The following is a 21832-nucleotide window of genomic DNA, read 5'->3' as shown; positions in this document are numbered from 1 at the left end:
AGCTAAGCTTCCCGTGACAGCAATGAACACCACAGAAATTGGAGTTCAATGCTCCTACCTGTATGGTACTCACAGTTATTTCGTGTATTGGTGCGTTAAGTTGGTACCCATATAAAAGGCCTGCAAATGTGACATTTTTTTCTTTTAATGCCATCTGTGGAAAACAAATGCGTTGCTACGATGTGTGATCATGAACCCAACATTATACCATGAGGGCTGCGCGACAACCCATTGCCATGTGCTGCAATGCCGAAAAACCCACAATGCCATTGACTGTTTTCACAGCAATTCAGCATACATGCAAGCATCAGACAACAGCGAAAATTTTCAAAATATATGAGAAAAGACAAAATCTAAAGAAATCAGTTTACCTGTTACACGATGGCTTCAAGCCACATTGTTCTATTTTAGCCTCTGTTCAAATAAATAACAAGTAAAAACGTGCCAAGTTCGGCCGGGCCGAATCTTTACACCCTTCACCAAGGGTCGCATTTTCAAGTTCTTTTTCAAAAAGAAAAACACCAGTCATAGAAAAACACCATGTCCAAAATTTCAGGAAAATTGGGCCCTCTGGAGGCTCAAAAATCAAACTGGGAAGTCGGTTTATATGGCAGCTATATCAGGCTATATACCGATTTAGGCCATACTTGGAACAGTTGTTGGAAGCCATACCAAAACGACATATGCAAAATTTCAAACAGATTGGATAAGAATTGCGCCCTCTAGAAGCCTAAGAAGTCTAATCGGGAGATCGGTTTATGTGGCGGCTTTATGAGGATATAGACCGATTAAGGCCATACCTGACTTCTTGGAAATCATAATAAAACACTTCATGCAAAATTTTGGCCAGCTGAAGAAGCTGAAGAAGTCAAGACTTAAGATCGGGTTGTATGGCAGCTATTTTAGGTTATCAACCGAATTCAACCATACTAAGCACAGTTGTTGAAAGACTTAACGAAACACGTGATGAAAAATTTCAGCCAAAACCGATAGGAATTACGCCCTCTAGACGCTCAAGAAGTCTAATCGGGAGATCGGTTTCTATGGCGGCTATATCAGGTTATGGACTGATTTAGTCCATACTTGGCACAGTTGTTGGGATTTATACCAGAACACTTCATGCAAAATTTCAGTCAAATCGGATAAGAATTGCTCCCTCTAGAAGCTCCAGAAGTCAAGACCCTAGGACGGTTCATATGGCAGCTCTATTATGTTATCAACCTATTTAAGCCGTACTTGTTGTCGGAAGTGATACCAAAACACAGTGTGCAAAATATCAGCCAAATCGGATAAGAATTGCGCCCTCTGGAAGCTCAAGAAGTCAAGACCCAAGATCGGCTATATCGAAACATGGACCGATATGGCCCATTTAAAATCCCACCCGAGCTATACTAATAAGAAGTAAAATTTGCAAGTTTCACCCGAAGCTAAAATTTTCAACCGATCTGCACAAAATTTGTCATGGATTGTTTTGTTACTGATTTTAACATATCTACAAATTTTCATCCAAATCGGATCAGATTTAGATATAGCTCCCCTATATATGTATCGCCCGATTTGCATTAAAATGGCTGTAGTAACTACAATTTTCAACCGATCTGCACAAAACTTGGCATGGATTGTTCTGTTACAGATTTCAAAATATTTGCAAAATTTTATCAAAATCGGTCCAGATTTAGATATAGCTTCCATACATAAGTATCGCCCGATTTGCATTTAAATGGCCGTAGTAGCTAGAATTTTCAACCGATCTGCACAAAATTTGCCATGGATTATTTTGTTATTGATTTTGACATATCTGCTGGATTTCATCAAAATCGGTTCAGATTTAGATATAGCTTCCATACATATGTATCGCCCGATTTGCACTTAAATGGCCGTAATAGCTATAATTTTCAATCGATCTGCACACAATTTGTCATGGATGGTTTGGTTGCCGATTTTAACATATTTGCAAAATTTCATCAAAATCGGTTCAGATTTAGATATAGCTCCCATATATATGTATCGCCCGATTTGCATTTAAATGGCTGTAGTACCTAAAATTTTTTACCGATCTGCACAAAATTTGGCACGGATTGTTTTGATACTGATTTTAACATATTTGCAAATTTTCATCAAAATCGGTTCAGATTTAGATATAGCTCCCCTATATATGTATCGCTCGATTTGCATTTAAATGGCCGTAGTAACAACAATTTTCAAATGATCTGGTTTAAAGTCGGTTCAGATTTAGATAAAGCTCTCATATACTTATATATTGCCCGAATTTATAATTGTAGGGTAGGTGTAGGGTATTATATAGTCGGCTCCGCCCGAATTTTGCCTTTCCATACTGGTTTTAACATTATTTTATGAATTTTTAGTTTTGGGCTTGAATATTTTTTCTTGTTAGTAGTATATGAAATGGAATGGTGTAATGAATCATTCTCTTTGGTATTTTATACATACCCATGGACAATGATGATCAAAGCGATCTACGCAATTGTCACATAAACTGCAATGTGAAGCTCGGGGCGGTCGGAAGATCTTGCAGGTAAAACAATATTTCAGTTTTACAGTTTGTCCTTTGACAAGGACTTCTTTTGTACGTGGTGGCGGTCGATATGTGGGACTATTTAAGGAATTTGGCACTTCTGCAAAATGAAAAGAAATTGCAAGAAATTACTCAAGATTCGTTTTTGGCTCTAAATGTTGCACAATATATTTGGATTTATTATAACTTACCAATTTGTTTTTCTATATAGGCTGCCTCATCATATGAGGCGCGCGGTATTACACCGGGATCTGTGAAGGTCGTTCGTAGCAAGGAACTCATAGTAAAAAAGTATAAAATAGCACCGACAATGGGTATAATGGGATTAATACGTGTGGCCAAAAAGGGACAACTGCAAAGAGACCACAAAAAAAAACAAGGTATTCACATTCAATTGAAATGCACGAAGAAAAAAAGTAGCCAGACCAGACCAACACTTAATAACACTTGAGCTTACATCCCAACAAATTGCAACCAAAAACAGTTCATTTATTTTATACCACTTGCCCTTTCCCCCTTCTATTTTCACCGTCATCATTTATTTTATTCTAGCTATTTTTTTTTGGGGTTTTAGCATTACATTCCCAGCAAAACCAAAATTGCTGGGAAACATATGACACAATTTACTTCCTCTTTCGTCTTTTGAAGTGACTAGCATGACCCCTGGCCACCGGCCTTAACTAGGGCCAGGCATAAAATATTTATATGACTCTTTAGGGAATTTTTTAAAAAAAAAATCAACTTTTGTTTTTTTTTTTTGCTTTCTTTGTTGCGTTTTGTAAAGGAAAAACAACAAAGAAAAATCAACAAAAGTCTCTAAGGTTCTGGTTTCCCCCCATGCCCGCAATTTGCCATACTCATTTCGCATTCCCTTCCCCATTTCGTCTTCCCTTTCCATTATTAACTTGATTCAAATGCATTTTTGGGCAAGACATCGCTCTCTCTCTCTCTGTGTGTGGGGAATAGGGCATGTGACTTTATTGTATTTGCCACACAGTGCAACAAATTCTCATATGAAGTGTTACGAACTGCATTCCAGCAATAAAAGTTACGATGTAATTCTTGGTGAAAGACCTACTGAACTTTGTATACTCATTAGGAAAAATCATCAAAAAATAGTTAAGTCAGTTTCTAAAACAATGCGACGAACTGAGAACCATCTTCTGTTCTGTACGAAGACCTTAGAGGTCTTTGAATATGAGTAGCAAAGTTTTCTAGGGTCTTCATTTGGGAAAACGTTCCCTCAACAACAAATTTCCATAATATTTCTCCTTCTAAAACCTTCTGACGTTATCAACAGTGTTTATCTTATACTAGCTGGATAGGGCCCACTAAAGCCCCTCAGACACCAAGGAATACATTTTTATGTCAAATTTAAATACCTTTCATTTGATACCCATATTGCCCAATGCAGTAAAAGTGTCCTGTTGGGTGGTGTTTTTACGGGGTGGGGGACTCCCCGACACTAAAGGTGACATTTGTATACCAAGTTCGTACTCTACTATTAAATACCTTTCATTTGATACCCATATTGTCCCAGTCGGTAAACATGTGCGTTCGGATGGGTTTTGAGATAGGGCGTCCCCCCAGGGTTAGCTGACCCTCAACCTTACCCCAAAAGTACCACCCAAAAATAAAAGTGGACCGATCGGGACAATATGGAATTCAAATGAAAGGTATTCAGGAGTAGAGTACGAATATCCATATTGCCCAAAGCAGTTAAAGTGTCCCGTTGGGTGGTGTTTTTACGGGGTGGGGGACTCCCCGACACTAAAGGCGACATTTGTATATCAAGTTCGTACTCTACTATTAAATACCTTTCATTTGATACCCATATTGTCCCAGTCGGTAAACATGTCCGTTCGGGTGGGTTTTGAGATAGGGCGTCCCCCCAGGGTTAGCTGACCCTCCACCTTACCCCAAAAGTACTACCCAAAAATAAAAGTGGACCGATCGGGACAATATGGAATTTAAATGAAAGGTATGAAAGTTGAGTACGAATTTTATAATAAAAAGTGGGTTCAAGTAACTGGGGGGCCGCCCCAATCGCAAAACACCCTAAACTGGGTTTATTGGACGAGCACGACAATATGGGACTCAAATGAAAGATATTAGGGAATAGATTACGCATCTGGTCAGGAAGAAGGAATAGGCTTTGTAATTTGTTGATGTTGGAAGAGGGCGGATCCTCCCCTGTAACCCCAAAAACACTACCCAAAATCAAAAGTAGACCGATAAGGACAATATGGATATCAAATGACAGATATTAAAGAGTAGAATACGAATATATTATTAAAAATTGGGTCCAAGTGCCCAGGAAGTCGCCCTAATCCCGAAACTTCAAAAAGCAGACAAATTGATCGTCCATATCAATATGAAGCTTAAATGAAAGTTATTGGGGAGTAGATTACGAAACTGGCACACAAAACCAGATCGAAGTGTAGGGCGTCACCCCACCTCCCATATGGCCCATCATGAGACCCATATATGAGACTCGGTTTGTTTGTTTGTTCCGTAGAATCAAAAAAAAAAAGGAAACATAGGTTATATAATTTTTATACTCTCCACCATAGAAAAGGGGGAATACTAATTTCGTCATTCTGTTTGAAACTCCTCGAAATATTCGTCTCAGACCCCATAAAGTATATATATTCTTGATCGTCATAACATTTAAGTCGAAAGCACGCTAACTTTCGTAGGAATACAGCTAGCCGCTTGAAATTTTGCACAAATACTTCTTATATGTGTAGGTCGGTTGGCATTGTAAATGGCCCATATCGGTCCATGTTTTGATATAGCTGCCATATAAACCGATCTTGGGTCTTGACTTCTTGAGCCAATAGAGGGCGCAATTTTAGTCCGATTTGATGGAAATTTCGCACATGGTGTTTTGCTATCACTCACCAACAACTGTGCTTAGTATGGTTCAAATCGGTTCATAACCTCATATAGCTGTCATATAAACCGATCTGGGATTTTGACTTCTTGAGCCTCCAGAAGGCGCAATTCTTATCTGATTTGGCTGAAATTTTGCATGAGATGTTTTATTATGACTTCCAACAACTGTATTGAGTATGGTTGAAATCGGCCCATAACATGATATAGCTGTCTGTTTAGATTTCTAAACATGGGATATTAGTTGATGTGTGTCATGGAAATGTTTTAGCCTTGAGAACGAATAGATAAGATACTTTCCATTTTTTGTTTATTTTAAAGGATAGTTTTAAGGGCAGGCATAAATGTGATAAGAGTTTATATTTTTACCTAGCCAACGCATCGCACAGGGATAAGTGGAAGATAGTTTTTAATGTGCGTAGATAAGGAAATAGTTAGGGATTATCAGAAAACACAGCGGTCTGAATGGCAAGCATATGGCTTGCAGCTGGACAAATTTATTTAGTATCTGCATAGGATGTTTATCGTCTTTGTTTATGATCTTATTTTCCCAAAGTGATTATTTTTAGATTTGCCTGCCTTTCTTAGGATATTTAGTTTGTAGTTAGTTTTAAGTTTATATATAAGGATGAGATTTTGAAGAAATAAATGAGTATCAAAAAAGTACTCCGGGATTAAACTCGTTTCATTCATTTGGTCCTTCGAACCTTCGGTACGGTTAAGTGTGTTTAAAGTAAAAGTTGGTGATTCTTGCAAAGTAGTAAAGAATAAACAAAGATTTAATACACGTATCGAATCAGTGTAAGTGATTTAAAATTGAAAGAAAAATGTTCACAAGGAGTCAATCGGATTCTCTGTTGGAGAAATTGAAAAACCTTGAACATTTGTTGGCAGTAAAAGCAGTTGACCTCGATGTGGAGGAAATGTTACTGCCAGTTGTCAAGAAAAATAGAAAGTGGCTGCAGGAAATCATTGTAGGCTACAACAAGTTAAACAAGGATATCGGAAAGTCGTCCAGTGGGCATGAAGAAGAGGTCCAGGAGCTGCAAAGACGAGTAGAAGAAGCAATTAGCAAAATGGATAAAATTGTGCAAGGGTTTGAGCAGCAAGAAAAAGGAGCCTCAGCCAAAGTGGCAGCTAATCAGGACGCAGAGATAACGCAAGGCAGTGCGGAGAAAAAATTAATGGTAACGCAAGGTGCAGCTGCATTGGCACCTAGCGAACAAACGGCAAATGAGAGTAACACCCAGCCGAGAGATCAGGCAATTAGCAGAGAGCAAGAAAAGCCTGTGTCGAAGCTAAGAAGAAAATTTGAATTGAAGTATAGAACTATTACAAGAAAGCTGGAAGTAATAGAAAGCAGATTGCCAACTGCGAATAAAAGTTATTTAAATATGCAATGGCTGGCGTTGCAATCAGAGTATGGACAACTGGAATCAATAGTGGAAATAATTATTGATGATGATGACGAAGATGATTTAGACATGATTGAAGCTTGGGACTGTATCAGGGAAAGATACGTGGATGTCTGTGTGGAAATTGAAGAACGTGTGGAAACAATGCAAAATACAGGATCAACAAGTTTAATTAGATTGGAAGAGTTAAAAGTGCCCATATTCAGTGGGTATATCAACGATTGGAATTCCTTCAAAGAAATATTTACAAAGTTAGTAGAGGAGGACAGAAGGCTATCGGAAGTCGAAAAATTTTATCGACTTAAAAGTGTGGTGAAAGGTGATGCTGCTCGCTTAATACAACATCTTCAAGTGACAGGGGAGAACTACAGTGCGGCATGGAAGATACTGGAGCAGAGATACGATAACCGGCGGCTGTTATTCTGCACATTGTTTGACAAGATCATCGACCACGGCATAATAAATATTCAGTATAGCAACAGTATAAAGCAGCTATTGGATACGGCTACGGAATCATTACATGCATTGAAAGCTATGGGAATGAAGGTAGACGAGGCAGATCCATTCATTGCTCGGATCCTTATTAGAAAGCTAGATAAGGAAGGATTGCTGAAATATGAGCAATGGGTCCAGAAATCAAAAGAAGTCCAAAGGCTAGAGGATGTCCTGTCTTTTCTGGAGCAGCAATACTTGGCTTTGGAAGCGGTATACAGCAAAAAAGGAAACACGCATCAAAGAGCAAAAACAACACAGTCATACCAAACAACTCAACGATCGTGCGCATTTTGTCAAGCATCAGGACATGGGTTAAAAGAGTGCTACAAATTTTTGAAACTGCAACCAGCTGAAAAAGGTGCGTGGGCACAAAAAATGAAAATGTGCAAAATTTGTTTGAGTCACCCGTCGGAAAAGAAATGCTTCAAATTTAACACCAAGTGCGACAAGTGCGGCGGAAAACATATTACTATGCTTCACGTCGAAGGAAACAAAACGCAGGAAACTCAGAGATCAAACTCCAAAGCTCAATTAACTATGGAAGGCAATGCTGTCACTCTGTTGGCAACAGCACAAATACGAGTAAAGGCTGCAAGTGGTGAGCAAATTTTAATGAGAGCCTTAATCGATCAAGGTTCTCAACGCACTTCAATATCGGAAGAGGCAGCCCAAATACTGAGGTTACCCAGAAAGAAGTTAGTTACAGATTTAGTGGGTCTGGGTAACACGACAGTCGGCAGATCAAAAGCCATCATGCAAATTGAAATCAAACCACGGTTTGAGAGCGATGCGGTTCATGTTATAAATGCTATGGTGTTGTCAACATTATCTTCAGCGCAACCTGATAGAAATTTGAACGTCAGTGTGGAGAGCTGGCGAAATTACTGTTTGGCTGATCCGCTGTTCTATAAGTCCGATAGAATTGACTTATTAATTGGTGCAGATTTATATCATGAAATCATTCAAGAAGGGGTAGTCAAAATTGGCTCTTTGTCTGGACAAGAGACGTCACTTGGTCTCATAATCTGTGGTTGCGTTTGCAGACATGAATCTGGAAATGCCGTGATGGCGGTTACGAAAGAGCTGGAAAGATTTTGGGAGATGGAGGAAGTATGTGAAGATGACGACGTCAAGGAAGATCGATGCGAGCAGCTCTTTACAACAACAACAACAATAAATGAGGATAAGAGATTGGTGGTGAGATTGCCGTTTAAGGAGGATATCGAGTTGGGCGCATCAAGGAAAATGGCGTTAGCACGTTTTTTAAATCTTGAAAAAAGATTGGAAAAGGATGAAAAGTTACAGAAACAATATTGTGCTTTTATGAAGGAGTATTTGGAGATGGGGCATATGAAAAAGGTCTCAAGAAGAAATAGTGGAAAGTACTATTTACCACATCAAGCGGTGATAAGAGAAAGCCATCTTACAACAAAAGTTCGGGTGGTATTTGATGCTTCAGCCAAGACATCGAATGGTAAAAGCTTAAACGACGTACTTGAAATTGGTCCAAAACTACAACAAGATATATTTCAAATTCTATTGAAATGGCGATTATGGAGATTTGTCTTGGTAGCGGATGTGGAGAAAATGTATCGACAAGTGTTAGTAGCAGATAAAGATCAGTCATACCAATGCATATTGTGGCGCGAGAATAAACATATGCCAATTGAGGAGTTTGCGCTAACGACTGTTACCTACGGAACAGCATGTGCTCCATTTCTGGCAAAACGAGCTCTAATTGAAATTGGAAAAGAGTGCAGCGAACGGAATCCAAAGATTCAAGCCATCATAGAAAATGATTTTTACATGGATGATTTGATGACAGGTGCTGATTCAGTACAGGAATGCATTGGAATTCATCATGACATCAGCCAACAATTGGATAAGTTTGGTTTCAAGCTGCGTAAATGGATGTCTAATGAAAATGACATATTGGAGGCAATACCAAATGTTGGCGAAAATCAAGTCATTAGGATTGAGGAAGGCGAAACAATGAAAACGTTGGGTGTTCAATGGGATCCCCATACAGATAATTTTGCTTTCTATTTTCAGATCATTGAAGATAACAAGTTGACTAAGCGGAAGGCGCTTTCCACACTGGCCAAGATATATGATCCTTTGGGTTGGCTGGCTCCTGTAACCATTCTAGCCAAGCTATTCATTCAGCGACTATGGGTAATGGATATGGCATGGGACGACCAGTTAAGCTCTGAGATGATAAAGGAATGGGATGTCATCATGAGGAAATTGCCCGACTTAGCAGAAATCCGAATACCGCGTTGGTTGTCTACCTCATCACTAATGGAAATAGAACTGCATGGTTTTGCTGATGCTTCGGAAAAGGCGTACGCAGCTGTCATATACATCCGGGCCGCAAACAAAGTTACGTTGGTAGCAGCAAAATCTAAGGTAAACCCAGTGAAAAATAGGAAAACACTGCCAAAACTTGAATTGTGTGCAGCGCATCTGTTGGCTAAATTGATGCTTAAGGTGGAAAAGTTAATAGTCCAAAAACAACAGAAATATTTATGGAGCGATTCAACTATTGCTCTAGCATGGATCGCAAAGGCTGAAAATATTAAAGACAAATTTGTTCGGGTTAGAGTAGAGGAAATTAAGAAGTCTGTTCCTGGTGCCGTATGGGGTCATGTGCGATCCAAGGAGAATCCAGCGGATGCTGCATCAAGAGGGATGAAGCCAGAGCTGCTAAAAGGAGATGAGTTATGGTGGAGTGGTCCACATTGGCTGCTGGAGAAAAACAATTGGCCCATATCGACGGTTCAACCCTTTGTTGGAGTTCTAAAGGAAAATAAACAGGAAGACGATGTCATCATGCAGTTAATTACGAGGATTTCTAGCTACAAAAAACTCATAAGAATTATAGCATATGTGCGAAGATTTATTGAACGTGCTCAGCGTAAACCAGGAAAAAATGAATTAACTGCGGAAGAAATAAACGAGGCAGAGCAATTAATAATTACGAGCGTGCAGGCAAACCAATTTTCGTTAGAGATTTCGTGTCTAAGGAATGGCAGCGAAGTACCGACGAGGAGCAAGATATGTGGACTAACACCGTTCATTGATGCAGCTGGAGTGTTGAGAGTTGGAGGCAGGCTGGAGAATTCTGGTTTAAGCTTCAACAGAAAGCATCCAATTCTATTGGGGAAAGGTTGTCTGGTGGATCGAATAATTGATGGCATCCATACAGAAACGCTACATGGAGGTGCGAAACTCATGGAAAATGAACTACGCAGCAGATATTGGGTGATTGGTGCCAAAAATGCCATCAAGAGAGCAGTTCGGTCATGCGTCAAATGTTTGCGTTATAGGCGAGAAACTGCGGCTCAATTAATGGGTAACCTACCAGAAAGCAGAGTTTGTGTGTCTCATCCATTTGATCACACAGGAATTGATTATGCAGGTCCTATTCAAATGAAGGTGTCTAAAGGAAGAGGACAGCGAGCTTACAAAGGATACATAGCTGTATTTGTTTGTATGGCAACCAAAGCATTACATTTGGAGGCAGTCAGCGATCTAACAACAGAAGCGTTTTTGGCTGCGCTACGGCGATTCTTCAGTAGAAGAGGAAAAAGTAGCCATATATATTCGGACAATGGCACTAATTTCGTGGGAGCGGCAAGACATCTGGATAAAGAGTTCGTCAAAGCGGTGCAGCAAAATTCAGACGTGGCTCATATATTAGCATCTGAGCGAATACAGTGGCACTTTATTCCGCCCGGAGCTCCTCACTTCGGAGGATTGTGGGAGGCTGCCGTGAAGTCTGTGAAGCACCATTTGAGACGGGTTGTTGGTGAAACGAAATTAACGTATGAGGAAATGGCAACGTTTTTGTCGCAGATAGAAGCTGTTCTCAACTCTCGTCCCTTGTGTCCACTCAGTGAGGATAACTGCGAGATTTTAACGCCAGGACATTTTGTAGTCGGAAGACCATTGCTAAGTATTCCAGAAAGAGGCGTGGAGAATAAACTGGGATCTTTAGACAGGTGGAAAATAATTCAAAGAATGCGGGATGATTTCTGGAAACAGTGGCGCAATGACTATCTGAGTAGTCTTCAGCAGAGAGTAAAATGGAAAACTCCAGTACCAAATATCAAGGTTGGACAGATGGTGATAGTGAAGGATGAAAATACTGCTCCTGGAAGGTGGCCTTTGGGAAGTATTGCGGAAGTACATAAAGGCAAAGATGGAAAGGTTCGAGTCGCTACAGTAAAGGTCGCTAAACAAAAGGGGTTGTTAAAACGGCCCATACACAAGTTATGCCCGCTGGAGATATTCGCTAATGGTGGTGAAAAGGAAGCCGACATTGAAGTGTCGCAGACATATATTTGCAAATTACCTCAAAGAAGAAAAATAAACGTAGCAATGATGTTATGGATGATCATGGCAATGATGGCAAGTGTTCAATCGATGTCAACCTCAATTACCGGCGGTGCGATAAAAGAATTGGGAAATGACACAATCATTTATATGGATAAAATTGGCAGAATCAACCGAGTAACATCGTCATGGAACCTTATGACATATTTCGATCTGCACGGGTATTTTGTCACGGTGAATCATCTGGATAAGGGTCTAGAAGCGTGTAAATCATTATGTGTTCGGCTGAGATCGTTCGAGCAGCAGTGCGACACGCAGATGGATATTATGACGAACAGACTGAACACTATAGATGAGAACCACTTGTTACTCTCACACAAAAAACGCCAACGAAATAAAAGGGCTCCTTTAGAGTTTGTTGGGTCTCTTTTCCACATTCTTTTCGGAGTAATGGATGCGGACGACAGAGAGAGTATGGAAGCAAATATGAAAAATGTACTTGAAAATCAGCACAACTTGAAATATTTGGCTGAGAAGCAAACGTCTGTGGTGGAAGCAACGCTTAATGTGCTGAAAAAGACCACGGATGAAATAAATGGACAGTTTAAAGAGCTGAATGAGAAGGTGCAAAACATAAGTCAGATGCTGAACACTGACTATTCCCTCTTCAAAAAGGCGATGGACTTCTTCGCGGTAGCCGATCAACTTAGCAGCTTGTTTACTGAAGTGGAACATATTCAAGCCAGGGTAATTGGCTTATTAATTGACATCAACCATGGAAAAGTAAATCCAAATTTAGTACGGCCAAACCAGTTGCAGGCAGAGGTGATGAAAATAAAGGATCAGCTACCTAAAGGACTAAGGTTGCCTGGTGAGAAGGACGATGTTTTGCAGGCAATATACAAGGTGATGACGGCGCATGGTCTGCTGGTGGAAGAAAAATTAGTGATTGACGTGCAGATTCCCTTGGTAGAAAAATCATCAGCAGAAATATTCCGCGTCGTACCACTGCCGATGGTGAGAAACGGAACCGCAATGGTAGCAGCTTTAAGACAGCAGTTCCTGGCCTACAACTATGAAATGGATGCTTATCATCTACTGTCGCAGTCATCGATGAACCAATGTCAGCTAACTGGTGAAGATGAATTTCTTTGCAGAGGCAACTGGGCCTGGGAAGACGCCAACGATCATTCATGTGAGCTAGCAGCGCTTAAGCCAACAAGTAAATATGGCTGCCAGTTTTTGAAGACTCAGAACAGGAATATTTGGATTGAGCTGAAGACAAGAGGGTCATGGTTGTTTAAAACTAAAGATCAAGTTTCGGCCCATATTCTATGTGCTGAGCGCACTAAAGGAGTATTTGAATTACCAGGCCTAGGTATCATCACTCTCCAGCCTGGGTGTACTGCTAGGATTGGACGAACCGTATTAACTGCGTCACAAGAAGCAAAAACTGAGATGTCCTATAATTCCACATCATATATCTTGAGAGAGGTGAAGGACATAGCGATGGTGGACGAGCTAAACTACAATAAAATCGATCATTCGTCAACGATTCAAGGATTGGAGGAAGAAATTAAAATGATGAAGGCGAATCCGATCCACCTTAAGGAGCTATCATGGCATCACATCAGTGGTCATATTTCACTAATCTCTACCTCTATTTTAATAATATTATTTTTAAGTTATGTAATCTATAAGTATTTAACAAGAGAAAGTAACATAGTTGTTGTTCGTCCTCGGGATGTTTAGATTTTAACATATATATTTGAATTACAGTCCATTTTGCTGAATTTTACAGTTTATAAGTAGAGCTATTTCATAATTATTTTTGGCCGCCCGCAGAATGTTTAGATTTCTAAACATGGGATATTAGTTGATGTGTGTCATGGAAATGTTTTAGCCTTGAGAACGAATAGATAAGATACTTTCCATTTTTTGTTTATTTTAAAGGATAGTTTTAAGGGCAGGCATAAATGTGATAAGAGTTTATATTTTTACCTAGCCAACGCATCGCACAGGGATAAGTGGAAGATAGTTTTTAATGTGCGTAGATAAGGAAATAGTTAGGGATTATCAGAAAACACAGCGGTCTGAATGGCAAGCATATGGCTTGCAGCTGGACAAATTTATTTAGTATCTGCATAGGATGTTTATCGTCTTTGTTTATGATCTTATTTTCCCAAAGTGATTATTTTTAGATTTGCCTGCCTTTCTTAGGATATTTAGTTTGTAGTTAGTTTTAAGTTTATATATAAGGATGAGATTTTGAAGAAATAAATGAGTATCAAAAAAGTACTCCGGGATTAAACTCGTTTCATTCACTGTCATAAAACCTATCTGGGGTCTTGACTTCTTGAGCCTCTGGAAGGCGCAATTCTTATCCGATTTGACTGTGTTAAGAATAGTTCAAACCGGTCCATAACCTAATATAGCTGCCATATAAACCGGGGTCTTGACTTCTTAAGCCACTAGGGGATGCAATTATTATCCGACTTGGCTGAAATTTTGCATGAGGTGTTTTGTTATGACTTTCAACAACTGTGCTAAGAATATTTCAAATCGGTTCTTCTTCGACGTCCTTCTTCAATTTGGCCCAGATCGGTCCAGATTTGAATATATCTGCAATATAGACCGATCCTCCGATTTAGGGTTTTAGGCCCATAAAAACTACATTTATTATCCGATTTTGCTGAAAATTGGGAAAGTGATTTGTGTTAGGCCCTTCGATATCTTTCTTCAATTTGGCGCAGATCGATCCAGATTTGGATATAGTTGCTATATAGACCGATCCTCCGATTTAGGGTCTTAGGCCCATAAAAACCAAATTTATTATCCGATTTTGCTGAAATTTGGTATAGTGAGTTGTGTTAGACCCTTCGACATCCTTCGTCAATTTGGCCCAGATCGGTCCAGATTTGAATATATCTGCCATATAGACCGATCCTTCGATTTAGGGTCTTAGGCCCATAAAATCCACATTTATTATCCGATTTTGCTGAAATTTGGGACAGTGAGTTGTGTAAGGCCCTTCGATATCTTTCTTCAATTTGGCCCTGATCTGTTCAGATTTGGATATAGCTGCCATATAAACTGATCACTCGATTTAAGGTTTTGGGCCCATAAAAGGCGTATTTATTGTCAGATGTCTCCGAAATTTGGGACAATGAGTTAAATGAAGCCCCTCGATATACTTCTGCAATATGGCACAGATCGGTCCAGATTTGGATATAGCTGCCATATAGACCGATTTCTCGATTTAAGTTTATAGGCGATAAAAAGCGCATTTAATGTCCGATGTCCCCAAAATTTTGGGACAGTGAGTTGTGTTGTGGGCTTCGATATCAGTTTTCAATTTAGTCCAGATCGGTCCAGATTTAAATATAGCTGCCATATAGACCGATCTCTCGATTTAAGGTTTTGGGCCCATAAAAGGCGCATTTATTGTCTGATGGAGCCGAATTTTAGGACAGTAAGTTAAGTTAACCCCATTGACATACTTGTGCAATATGGCACAGATCGGTTAGGATTTGGATATAGCTGCTATATAGACCGATCTCTCGATTTAAGGTTTTGGGGCCATGAAAGTCGCATTTTTTGTCCGATATCGCTGAAATTTCAGACAGTGTTTTACATGGCATAGTACCTTACAATTGTTGCCAGCATTAGGAGGGGAAAACCACCGCTGAAAAATTTTACCGATGGTTTCGCCAGGATTCGAACTCAGGCGGACATGCTAACCTGTGCGCTACGGTGGCCTGATTACCTCAGTTTAATATATCATAAGTGTCGCTAGCACTGCTGAAAAAGTTTTCTGACGTTCTCGCCTGGATTTGAACCCAGGCGTTTGGCATCAGAGGAGGACCACAGAGCTATGGTGATATGGTAGGAAAACTAAATTTTCAAATTAGCATACTACCCTCGTTTTTAGGCGCTAGACTAACTGTTAAACTAAACATCAGCACTATGTCGCTGAGACATAAGTAGTCACTCGCATCTCTGTGCATCGTATGTGTATTTGTGTAACACCGACATTTTTTCTACGAAAATTTGTGCATGTATGTGTAAGCGAATGACAGAGTGAGTATTGTGTTTTGTTATTATTTATTCATAAAATGTTAAACATGAATTACATGAAACAACCATGAGCTGCATCAGCAGCGGTAGTAGTAGCATTGGAGACCCAACATCTTGCCCAGAAGCTGCTGTGATGCGCTGAATGCTGTGTGTATGCAAACTCATTGGAGAAGCAGCAATAGTAACATCAGCATTTTGTAGCCGCAAGTGGCATGGGCTTTTATTGTTCGAAGCGAAGTGAGCCGAGGCGATGCATACAACTCAGAAGCATGCATGCATCGGCAGCAATCTCCTCTCGACCAGTGAATGGGACAATGCCATGCCATTCACTCACAAACACACACACACAAACACACTCGCTCACTTACAGCAGTTATTCATTCAGTCAGTCAGTCAGTCAGTGCTTGTGTTAGAGACAGCTTTTTGCCGGATGTTAAGGGAAATGTCTCCAACAACAAACATCTACGGCAACAATACCAACACTACGACAACAACTACTTGTAGTTGTATTGTAGTTGCTGCTGTCCTTGCTGCCATTGTTGTTGCTTTAGCTTCATAATACATGCATGTATGACTATTTAGATGTCCGTCTGTCCATTCAGCCATTTGCATAGCTGCCTCGCAGCTTGCTCGCTCGCCTGACAGCCTGCATTTGCAAAACTAACATGCGTTTCATGTCATTTGAATGGCTTTGTATTCGCAATGTCGCTGTCGTTGTCGTTTTGCGAAAATATGTGAAGTATTTTTGATTCTCGTCTAGGGGGAATTTTTTTTTCGGATTACTCATAGCAGGCACTTGTGAAGCCTGGAAAAAACACAATGGCAAAAAAAGAAAAATGGAAACAACTATGCAAAAATGGAAAGTTAGATAAACATCAGGGATTTTTGCATAGTTGCATGTAACTCCAAGCAATCATGTGTGTGTGTGTGTGTGTGAGTGCATGTGCAATTCATATCCGATTGTTACGACTCGTTGCCGATTACAATGACAATGAAATTTAGGATTTTCATAATATACCCATGCATGTTGCCTCCTTGCATTAGTTTGACTCATAAATAATATGAGAAAAATCTTGTACAGGATTTTTATTTCATTCCCCATCACTTAGTTAGGGATAACAAAATCGAAACGAAAATCAAGTGGAATAAAATATTTTTATTTGATTTTTTCTCGATAGAGTAAAGTTAATACTACCGGCTTTATGGTATAAAAATTGGCTTTGGGTTTTTAAATAATTGACGTATTATGATTTCAACAGGACTATGTCCAGTATAAAAACCCAAAACAACCATAAGAGGCAAATTTTCAAATCTGTTCATACAATTTGGAAATTCGCTTAATTTAGTCTCTGTATTCACAGAGGTTTAAATAACAAAAAACTTGTTTTGTGTACATAAGAGTGTCCCAAATAAAAACAAGTATTTTTTGTTTGAAATGCATACCCTCCAGTTTTTTCTTGTTGAGCCCAATAAGCAAAAAAAGAAATGTTATGGGGATCGGATAACGATAACCCCTGCCGACACTACGCACTGTGGGACAGAATCGAAAAAATAGTAAAAAGTCTGCCGTTTGAGAACGGGAATAGAAGTCTCTTTGAAATCTTAGATGGTTAGAGCTGAGGTGTCATGTGCAAAATTGTAATGTCCTAGCTGGTCCGGGCACCAATTGGCAGGTCCCTAAAATTGGTCACCTCGGCATTTCGAAAACTTGTTCAGACTGCCAAATCTCCAGTTATGGTCAGGCTTCCAAAATTCTTTTTTCTGCTAAGCATAGTTCAAATCGGTCCATAACTTAATATAGCTGCCACTTAAACCGGGGTATTGACTTCTAAAGCCACTAGGGGATGCAATTATTATCCGATTTGGTTGAAATTTTGCATGAGGTGTTTTGTTATGACTTTCAACAATTGGGCTAAGAATAGTTCAAATCGGTTCTTCTTCGACGTCCTTCTTCAATTTGGCCCAGATCGGTCCAGATTCGAATATATCTGCCATATAGACCGATCCTCCGATTTAGGGTCTTAGGCCCATGAAAACCACATTTATTATCCGATTTTGACGAAATTTGGGATAGTGAGTTGTGTTAGGTCCTTCGACATCCTTCGTCAATTTGGCCCTGATCGGTCCAGATTTGAATATATCTGCCATATAGACCGATCCTCCGATTTAGGGTCTTAGGCCCATAAAAGCCACATTTATTATCCGATTTTGCTGAAATTTGGGACAGTGAGTTGTGTTAGGCCCTTCGATATCTTTCTTCAATTTGGCCCTGATCTGTTCAGATTTGGTATAGCTGCCATATAGACCGATCCCTTGATTTAAGGTTTTGGGCCATAAAAGGCGCATTTATTGTCCGATGTCTCCAAAATTTGGGACAGTGAGTTAAATGAAGCCCCTCGATATCTTTTTTCAATTTGGCCCTGATCTGTTCAGATTTGGATATAGCTGCCATATAAACTGATCCCTCGATTTAAGGTTTTGGGCCCATAAAAGGCGTATTTATTGTCAGATGTCTCCGAAATTTGAGAACGGGAATAGAAGTCTCTTTGAAATCTTAGATGGTTAGAGCTGAGGTGTCATGTGCAAAATTGTAATGTCCTAGCTGGTCCGGGCACCAATTGGCAGGTCCCTAAAATTGGTCACCTCGGCATTTCGAAAACTTGTTCAGACTGCCAAATCTCCAGTTATGGTCAGGCTTCCAAAATTCTTTTTTTGCTAGATGGTGTTTAAAAATACCTAGAACAATTCCGCTTGAGGTCTTCAAAATATATTCTGGTTTCGGGGATTTTCGACTTATATAAATTTTTTCTTAATTTTAGCCGAGATAGGCTTTGTGGCTTAAGATTTGCGAATTCATTAGTGGTTCTAGTTCTACTTTGATGCATGATTTGGATTGGTGACAAATTTTGCAACAACTATAACGCTAAGAGTGTCCAAAACTTATTTTTAAATTTTGCAGATAAAAATTCAATCAAAAACAAAACAATAAATACTGCAATAAATACTGCAATATCCATTTTGAGGAAAGATGGTTCCCATATCGGGATTTTTTTTAGAAAATCTTCTGGCTACAAATATTGTTTAGCGCACAAATATTTGCATGTGTTAAGGAGACATATGAAGTAAAAACAACTAAAAAAGCGTTAAATTCGGCCGGCCAGGCTGAACTTTGGATACCAACCACCTCGGGTATATATGTAAACCACCTTTTGTCATAACTATTAGCCTTTGTGGTAGCCATATCCAAATATAGACCGATCTGAACCATATACGACAGAGATGTCGAAAAGCCTAACATAAATCACTGTGCCAAATTTGGACAAAATCGGATTATATATGTGCTTTTTTTGGGCCAAGACCTTCGGTCTATATGGCAGCTATATCCAAATCTAAAACGATTTGGGCCAAGTTGTAGAAAAATGTCGAAAGGCCTAACACAACTCATTGTCCCAAATTTCAGCAAAATCGGACAATAAATGTGGCTTTTATGGGACCAAAACCTTAAATCGAGAGATCGGTGTATATGGCAGCTATATTCAGATCTGGACCGATCTAGAATCAAATTGAAGAGGGATGTCTAAGGACCTAACACAACTCACTGTCCCAAATTTCGGCGACATCGGACAATAAATGTGGCTTTTATGGACTCAATACCTTAAATCGAGAGATCGGTCTATATTGCAGCTATATCTAAATCTGGACCGGTCTAGGCCAAATTGAAGAGGGATGTCTAATGGGCTAATACAACTCACAGTCCTAAATTTCAGCAAAATCAGACAATAAATGTGGCTTTTATGGCCCCAAAACCATAAATCGAGAGATCGATGTATATGGCAGCTATATTCAAATCTGGACCGATCATGACCAAATTGAAGAAGAACGTCGGAGGACCTGGCTTAACTCACTGTCCCAAATTTCAGCAAAATCGGATAATAAATGTGGCTTTTATGGGCCTAAGATCTTAAATCGGAGGATCAGTCTATATGGCAGCTATATCCAAATCTGGTCCCATCTGGGCCATATTGAAGAAGGATGTTGAAGGGCCTCACATAACTCATTGTCCCAAATTTCGGCAACATCGGACAATAAATGTGGCTTTTATGGTCCCAAAACCTTAAATCGAGAGATCGGTCTATATGGCAGCTATATCTAAATAAAATCCGATCTGAACCATATTTGGGTCCTATATTGGGAGGCCTAAAACTACTCACTGTTTCAAATTTCCCTTTATCGGGAGATCGGTCTATATGGCAGCTATATCTAAATATAGTCCGATCTCAAGCATATTTGGGTCAGATGTCGGAAGGCCTTAAACTACTCACTGTTTCAAATTTCAGCGAAATCGGATAAAAAATAAAGCATTTAAGGGTATTAGACCCTATATCGGTAGATCGGTCTATATAGCAGCTTCATCCAAATATGGTCCGATTTGGCCCATTCAAGAACTTAACCAGCGTGCATCAAAAAGACGTATCTGTGCCAAATTTCAGCTCAATATCTCAATTTTTGAAGGCTGTAGAGTGATGACAACAAACGGACGGACAGACACACACACACGGACATCGTTAAATCGTCTTAGAACTTTACGACGATCCGAAATATATATACAGAAGGGTCAGGGTCAGAAATTGATATTTCAATGTGTTGCAATCGGAATGACTAAATGAATGTACCCCCAATCCCAAAGTAGTGGGTATAAAAACAATTGCCCGTTTTTAACATTTCCAAATCGCAACTATTTAGTAGCCCTTCTTCTTTGGTAACATCAACCAACAAAGTTACTCAATTGTAAAACAAGTGAGACGTTTGACTGGCTGAAGGAATACATCGAGAATATGCGGAATGGTGGCAGACTAATACTCATTCTGTGAGAGAAGCTTCTAAGGGGACGAAGAAAAGGGATTTCATCATATGTCCAGTATTACCAAAGGAAAGACTAGAGAGGATCTTTAGAGGGCAGCCGACACGAAGTTTAAACAATTCTAACGACCACATTTTTGGTGAGAAAATATTTTTTATTCATTTAAATTACAAAAAATGTATGGATTATTTCCACTGAATTTCAGAACCTCGAATGGGTATGGGTGGTATGACCACCTTTTGAAGGAACGAGTTGTAAGCAAGGCTGTAGAGTCTGCCCCTTGAATTCGACCTTCGGCCAGAGTCGGAGTATAAGGCCGGAGTGAAGGCGGTCGGAGGCGGGGCAAACATGCTTCACTCCGAACCCAACTCCGACTTCTGTTCTATAGTTGGACTGTGACTTCGCCTCCGGCCTCGAAACCTCGATTCCGGTCGACTCCGCAGCCCTGGTTGCAAGCTGGACGAATGTAATCTGCCGGTATTTTGGCCCCTTCCAGTACAATATTTATACCCTACACCACCACTGTGGTACAGGGTATTATAGATTTGTGCATTTGTTTGCAACGCTAAGAAGGAGAAGAGCAAGAGACCCATCGATAAGTATACGGATCGGCTTAGAATCATTTCCTGATTCGATTTAGCTATGTCCGTCTGTCCGTCGATCCGTCTGTCTGTCCATGTATTCTTGTAATCAAGGTACAAGTCGCATTTGTTGTCCAATTTTCACAAAATTTTGCAGAAATATCTTTTTTGGACCAAGAACGAATGCTATTGATTTTGAAAAAAATCGGTCCAGATTTAGATATAGCTCCCATGTATATCTTTCATCCGATGTGCCCTTTTAGAGCTGTAGAAGCCACAACATTGGTCCGATCCTTGCAAAATTTGGCACGAAGTGTTTTTTTTAACGACCCAAAATGTGTGCAAAATTTTAATGAAATCGGTCCAGATTTAGATATAGCTCCCATATATATCTTTCATCCGATTTGACCTATTAAGGCTGTAGAAAGCGCAATTTTGATCCGATCTTCACAAAATTTGGCATGAAGTGCTTTTTGTGACGTCCCAATATGTGTGCAAAATTTCATCATAATGGGATCAGATTTATATAGAGCTCCCATTTATATCTTTCATCCGATTTGACCTATTAAGGCTTTAGAAGGCACAATTTTGGTCCGATCTTTACAAAATTTGGCACGAAGTGCTTTTTGTGACG

At 39.7% G+C, this 21832-nt stretch overlaps 1 protein-coding gene across 4 annotated transcripts in view; it reads right to left on the bottom strand.

Annotated features, from left to right (window-relative positions):
- LOC106092868 (palmitoyltransferase app) overlaps positions 1-21832 on the bottom strand; it is a 448575-nt gene that overhangs the window by 51532 nt on the left and 375211 nt on the right. For all 4 annotated transcript variants that reach the window (XM_059360946.1, XM_059360942.1, XM_059360945.1 and 1 more), the window contains exons 6-7: positions 2728-2888; positions 2452-2636 (exon numbers count right to left, since the gene is read on the bottom strand). In XM_059360946.1, the coding sequence (XP_059216929.1) occupies positions 2452-2636; positions 2728-2888 (346 nt within the window). The remainder of the gene's footprint in view (positions 1-2451; positions 2637-2727; positions 2889-21832) is intronic.

Source organism: Stomoxys calcitrans, chromosome 1 (genome assembly GCF_963082655.1).
Source record: "Stomoxys calcitrans chromosome 1, idStoCalc2.1, whole genome shotgun sequence".
Lineage (NCBI taxonomy): Eukaryota > Metazoa > Arthropoda > Insecta > Diptera > Muscidae > Stomoxys > Stomoxys calcitrans.
Note: the sequence above shows the minus strand (reverse complement) of the source record. Positions and strands in the feature narration are given on the sequence as shown.